The 6,783-nt window shown below is 58.9% G+C and overlaps 1 protein-coding gene across 1 annotated transcript; it reads left to right on the forward strand.

Moving 5' to 3' along the window:
• TLX3 (T cell leukemia homeobox 3) lies at nucleotides 1-1,836 on the forward strand. The gene is made up of 3 exons (XM_058815495.1): nucleotides 1-430; nucleotides 813-1,056; nucleotides 1,626-1,836. The coding sequence occupies exons 1-3, from the start codon at nucleotides 1-3 to the stop codon at nucleotides 1,834-1,836; spliced, it is 885 nt and encodes a 294-aa protein (XP_058671478.1).
• Nucleotides 1,837-6,783: the final 4,947 nt, after the last annotated feature.

The raw sequence follows: 6,783 nt of genomic DNA on the forward strand, positions 1-6,783 counted from the left end.
ATGGACCCGCCGAGGATGGACCCGCCGGGGCCGGCGCAGGGCCAGCACCAGCACGAGCCCATCAGCTTCGGCATCGACCAGATCCTCAACAGCCCCGAGCAGGACAGCGCTCCCCCGCCGCCCCCCCGGGGCCCCGACGGCGCGACCTTCCTGGGCGGCCCCGGCGGCCGCGGCGGTGCGCCCTACCCGGCCCTGCCGGCCCCCTTCCCGGCCATCGCCGCGCCCTTCGAGGACTCGGGATCGTACAGTGTGAACCTCAGCCTGGCCCCGGCCGGCGTGATCCGGGTGCCGGCGCACAGGCCCATCCCCGGGGCCGTGCCGCCGCCCATCTCCAGCGCCATCCCGGCCATGCCTGCCGTGCCCAGTCTGGGCAGCCTCAACTTCCCCTGGATGGAGAGCAGCCGGCGCTTCGTCAAGGACAGGTTCACAGGTAAGGCGCCGGGGCGGAGCGCGCGAGCCGGCTCCCGACAACGAACGGAAGGGCCAATAAAAAATATAAAACGAAATAATAACAGTAATGCGAATAAGAATAAAAGCAAAGGCGGCCGCTGGATGCTTCCCTTCCCCGCGCTCGCAGCGAAGGGAAAAATCGCTCTCCTCACGGCGTGGATAGCGCGGGGCGCCCCGGGGGGCGGCCGGGCCCCGCTCGTCTCCGTAGCTCTTCGACGAGAGGTGGAAGCGGGAGCCCGGGGAGCCGCGGTCCCTGCGGGGGCCGGCGGGGCGCGGGCGGCCGGCGGGCAGAGCGGCGGCCCCGGGGGGCGGCCGGCACCGTGCGGGCGCGGGGCTGACCCCTGTGCTTCCCCCCCGGGCAGCGGCGGCGGCGCTGACGCCCTTCACCGTGACACGGCGGATCGGGCATCCTTACCAGAACCGGACTCCGCCGAAGCGCAAGAAACCGCGGACATCCTTCTCCCGGGTGCAGATCTGCGAGCTGGAGAAGCGCTTCCATCGGCAGAAGTACCTGGCCTCGGCCGAGCGCGCTGCCCTCGCCAAGTCCCTCAAGATGACGGACGCCCAGGTGAAGACCTGGTTCCAGAACCGGCGCACCAAGTGGCGGTGAGTCCCGTGCCCCCGGAGCCGCCCCGTCCTGCCGCTGCCCCCGGCGGCGTCCCCCGCCCGCCGCCCTGCGAGTCCCGCTCCGGCCGGGGTCGCCCCCCTTGCCAGCTGGTGGCAGGCAAACCGTTTGGGGTGAATTTTTATTATAATACGATCATAATTATTATTGTTATTATCGTTATATATTTCTTTTTCGATAGTCCCCCATTCGGAAAACGGGGAATTGTTAGTAAAAACGAGGGATTCTTCGAAATAACGGGGAATTTTTGGAAGAAACGGGGAAACAATTTGAAAAAAAAAAATCGCGGGAATGTTGGGAGAAAAAGGGGGAATATTTGGAAACGGGATTACTGGGTGACGGCGGGTTTCCAGGCTCTCCCCGCCGCCCACAGTCCCTCCGTTGGCGGTCAAGCGGCGGCCGCCCGGCGGTGCTGGCCCCGGAAGGACGCGCCGGCCGCCCCGCCTGGCTCCCGCCACCGCCGGGCCGGCCCCGGGCCGGCCGCTGCCCGCGGAGTCCCGGGCGGAGCGTGGCCCGTGTCCGGGCGCGGGCTGAGCGTGTCCCCCGGCAGGCGGCAGACGGCGGAGGAGCGGGAGGCCGAGCGGCAGCAGGCGAGCCGGCTGATGCTGCAGCTGCAGCACGACGCCTTCCAGAAGTCGCTGAACGAGTCGATCCAGCCCGACCCGCTGTGCCTGCACAACTCGTCGCTGTTCGCGCTGCAGAACCTGCAGCCCTGGGAGGAGGAGAGCGCCAAGATCCCCCCGGTCACCTCGCTCGTCTGAGCCCGGCAGACGGGGCACGCAGCGGACTGGCCCGCGGAGCGCGGCCGGCGGCTCCCCCTGCCCCGGGGCCGCGGCTCCCCCGACGGGGCGGGTGGCGGGGCGGCGAGGGGCGCCCCCGGGGCTGACACCGGGACCGGGTCCCACCGGAGCCGCTTCCCCGAGGCCGGCGCGGAGAGGAGCCGCTTGTATATTTGTGTCGATGTTCCACTAGGAAGGGAAATATGTCACTTTTTGTAAGAAGTGTTAATACTTTAATTTATTTATGCATCGAGATTTTGGGCACTATTAATATGGAATTATATAAAACCTCGATTATTTATATCGAAATCTGAACATAGGTATTTTGTGTCGGCTTTGGAACAAAAGGCTATTTTTTTCCTGTTCTGAGGATAGTGTAAAGAAAAAATACCTCCCTATCACTTAGCGGAGGGGACTCGGTGGAGCCGGTGATGACTCATTAGCTTCGGAAACCCTATTAAACTGAAAAGCGGTAGCTCCCATCTGTCCCAGGTGAAGTTAATGTCAGCTGTAATTTATTCACCGTAGTAATAAGGGCTCCTTCCAGGCACCACACGCCGTTCTGTCCTCACCTTCCCAGCCGATGAGCTTTAGCGCCCCGAAACAGCGCTCGCTTCCCTGCGCCACCGGCTCTCGAGAAAGCGCCTTATGTTTCATAATAAAGAAGATTTGGGGTTGACACAGACCATGTATAATACTTTGTACTTGCCGAGACGTGTAAATAAACGTTTTCTTTACAAATGTCTCTCCGCTCTCTGCCTGCCGCCGCGCCGGGGAGAGCCGAGCCGAGCCGGGCCGTGGCCGGGGGCCGCCGCAGAGCCTCGGCTGCCACGGAGGAGAGAGGCCGAAACGGGGGCGGCAGAGGAGCAGGGAGCGGAGCCGGGACGGCGGGCGGACTCGGAGCGGGGCTGCGGCGCGGGGCGGGCGCGGTTGTGCGCGGCGCTGCCGCTCTCCGCCGGTGCGGGAGAAGCGGCCGGGAGCGATCCCGGCTTTGGGACACGGCGGGGGAGCGAGGGGTGGCCGGGCGGGGGCAGTGCGGGCGCCGGTGTAGGCCCCGCCGGTCCCCGGTAATTTCTCCCCATCAGCTACGCGGTCCCGACTCGCCCGCCGGCGGAGCCCGCTGGTTTTCGTTTTGCTGCCTTTTCTGCGCCGCCAGCGGGACGGCGGTGGCTGCGGCCGAGGCTCCGGTCCTCGCCCCCAGCCCCGTTGTGCGGGGGGATTTTTAAGAACAACCTCCCGTAGTTCTCGGGCCCGGGTGCCTCGGCCTCCAACAACGGAGGAAGCTGCAGAACTGACATTTTTAGAAAGCAGCCGCGACCAGGCGGGTTTCCCCCGGCCACGGGCAGGAGCCGGCGCTGCCGCGGCCGCGTTCCCGCAGAGGGGCTCTGCCGCTGCCTCGGCCGCAGCCCGGCCCCGCTCACCGGGAGGCTGCGCGAGTGGAACGGGCTCGCCCGTCCCGGCAGTCAAGGACCAGGCCCGGCCCCGGCAGTCAAGGACCGGGCAGCCATGCAGGACCAGGGACGGAGAAAATAATTTGCCTAACTGGTTCTTAGCGGTACCAGGGCAGGGGCTCCGGTCGATTGCGTTTGTCGGGGGCAGGCTGTGGAGGGCCCACGGCAGGGCCAAATCCAGTCACACCAGGATGATGGTGCTGAGCCCGACCGGTGCCATCCGCCAGCCAGAATGTGTAGCCCAAGCTGAAACACCGATTGAGGGGAGGTCTCGAGATGGGGAAAAAAATTAAAAACAACGGGGAAATCTATACCGGGCGACGGAGTGCGAGGGACGGCCGCACGCCGGTCCTCTGTCCCCAGCCGCTCCCCGCCACCGCTGCGCCCCGGCCCCAGCCCGGCCCCGTTCGCTGCATTCGTTTTCCGCCGCCCTTCCCGCGGCCGTGCCGGGGCTGCCGGCCCTCGGCCTCTCCCTCCGCATCAGCATCAGAGGGAGAGAGCCCCGGGTACCGCACACAGAACTGCCCGAGAAACCCCAGTGTCGGTGAAAGCGGGGAAGAATCCGGCTCCGAATGGGGATGGAATACACGGGCACACACATTCACGTGTGTATTGGTCTTGCGTTCTATCTGCACCGTCGAACATCTGTAAAGTGCGTTTTGTTCAATACATCGTTGTTCTTTAACTGCTCGAACATCCCACAACTACAAGCCTCTACGCTCCCGATTTCCCTGCAGTTTTCCCCAAACTGCTGTAAGCCCAGGAGCAGTGTGTTTGCGGAGAACAAAACGCTGCTGCGCTCTTCAGGAGCCGGCTTTGTGACGGGCGAGGATGCTGCGCAAAGCCACGGGGTGCTGTAATGCCCTGTAATGAACGGCAGTGCCGAGTGGGTCCGAGCTCGGCAGGGACAGCCCAGGAGGTCCCCTCGCCACTGCTGCCCATGGGCTGTGCCGCAGGCAGCGAGACCGAGCCTCAGGGCACCCCAATTTGTCAAAGGATTTCATAAATCACAACCAAACTTCCATTTCAACCATCTGAGTAGCCATCAAATAGCGGGATTTACGTCCCGGGCGCTGCCTTGGGCTGGCTGGTGTCCGTGCCGGGTGCCTTTGTTCCCGAGGAGCTGCCTCCAGGTGCATTTTGGGCTGTGTGAGGACGAGGGGCGCAGGCTCCGCGAGCATCCGCGGCTCCTACGGCAGGAGAGCGGGGGCGGTGCGGGGGCTCGACGTGCTGAGGGGGGCACAAGCGGGGGTTCCCTCCAATTACTCTGCCCAGTTAATCCAGTGCTTACAGGAGCCTCAGGGAAACACCAGTTGGAGCAAACACGGGGTATTTGTCCCTGTGAATGAGAGCAGTGTTCCCTGCCGGCCTGGTTCAGGTGTGACAGGATTGTCTGACGATCCCTGCTGTGTCTCTCTGAAGGTCTGTCAACAGAGAGAGAGATGCCTGAAGGGACCTGCACAGACTTTAGACCCTACCAGCTTGAGCCTTTTCATCCCAGGAATTGTAATTGTGAAGCGTTTGGGTGCCCGGTGGAGGAGAGGACACATTTTTGGGGTGGGCTGGCTGTTGTCCTGATCCTGTTGATTGTCCTGCCCACATTTTGCACTTGGGCTGTGCTCGACAGCTAAAGTGGAGCTGTTGTGTACGGGCAGCAGTTTGACTTCCCAATTTCTGAAACACCCTTCTGGCAGCACCGGCCCTGCTGGCTGTGGGGGAGCACGGGGGAGCATTGTGTGTCTCTCACCCCCCCATTCATCACTAAATGCTCCTTTACGTCCGTGGGAGACTCCTGAAAGGGCTCCAGTCAGCCGAGGAAGAGATCCGTGGTGTGCAGGCAGGGCGAGGACAGCAGGAGCTCCTGCGGCTGCACTGCAGCATGGCTGTTTCAGGGCAGGCAGTGAAAGTCATAATGGAGATGTGGTCTGAGAGTGCTGAAGATGCTGCATATCCCATCGAGCTGAGTTTTAATCTGTTGATGCTTGATGCTGCTATGAAATTGATAATTCTTAGCATTTGGATCTTTCCCAAGCAGTCTTAAATCTGCAAGTGAAATACCTCTGTGAATTTATGTTTTGAAAAGCCCATTCTATGTACCCAAATTCCTCTGTTTGGAAGTTTTAAGCCCAGAAACACTTTCTTGAACAAGGATGGAAAAATGCAATGAGAATTAAGGATTATTGAACTGTCAGTGGGACTTAATTTTGGACAGGTTGTTTTCCAAGCTTTGCTTAATTGTTTGTGTGAATGATCTCCCGGGTAGGGCTGAGCAGCTCCGTGGGTGGATGCAGAAGGCAGAGCTTGGCAAACTGGAGGAACATCAACCATCTCCTCAGAGATCCTCCTGCCTTTGCTGTGAGCCCCAGCCCAAAGCAGCCCCTGTGCCATGCCCTCATGCAAAAACACTCTGGATAAAAATGGCTCCACAATTTGCCTCTCTCAGCATTATTTTGTGCCCAGGGTATTAGATGTTACAAAGTAATGCGTGGTGATCAAATCTGTATAGGCAATTCTTTTCCTAAATGGGCCCTAAAATCAATGGGTTATTAGCTCTCCTCCTCTCCGTGATGAAAGCCTGGTCCTATTAAACATGCAAACTACACAATATTCAATGGCTTGGTTTACAAAAGTGTTTTGCTCAGCTAGGTCATAATTCAACTCATTTATAGATGACATAAATAATACTGAGATTTACATCACACCTCTGAACTTTCCTCAAAGCATTTATTTCTGCACCAAAATCATCCCCACTGCTGAGGAGTGATAATTTAAGGGCTGTGACTCACTCAGGTGAGCACTTGCTCATGTAGCTGTTCCTCCTCAGTCAGTAGATTATGTGCTGCCTGAGTTGGACCAGGTGGGTGAAGTATTTGCTTCTGTGCAGGTGGGCATTTTTTGAGGAAGAGGTATTTACACCCTTGGTTTAGGCTATTTGGAGCATTTCCCTTCAATGCTGTGTGTTTCCCTTGCCCAGTCTTTTGAGTCTTTTAAGCTCCTATCTTTTTTTCTGACTCAGCAGCAAAATAAATATTTCTACTTGGTGCCCACTTGTTTTTGGGTGTCTGGATTTGCCTCCTGGTTGGCACCCAGGTGGCTTTGATAGGCAGAGCTATAGTGCAGTTTGTGGTAGTTCGGCACCTATGTGCTTTTCTCCCCTTTTTGAGAGGGTCTCAGCATTTCTAAACATTTCAGATATCTTAAAAATCTGTTGTTAAGATCAGAGCAGTAATGGTATTTCGATAAATACTCCCATTAATTTAATTTAAATATAAGAAATAAAATAGTCTTCCCAGATCATTGTGACAAAATAAGGCAGCTGCCTAAAGGCATCTCTGCATCATTTATTCAGAACTGTCCATGTGTCCTTTGCAGGCTGTGCCCAGAGCTGGAAATGCTGGGAGTGCCAAGCAGAGACATTGAGAGGGCTCTGTGCTCTTCAGGCAGCACAGATGGAAGTTCCACACTTGTGCAGGAGGGG

Source organism: Ammospiza caudacuta, chromosome 16, assembly GCF_027887145.1.
Source record: "Ammospiza caudacuta isolate bAmmCau1 chromosome 16, bAmmCau1.pri, whole genome shotgun sequence".
Taxonomy (NCBI): domain Eukaryota; kingdom Metazoa; phylum Chordata; class Aves; order Passeriformes; family Passerellidae; genus Ammospiza; species Ammospiza caudacuta.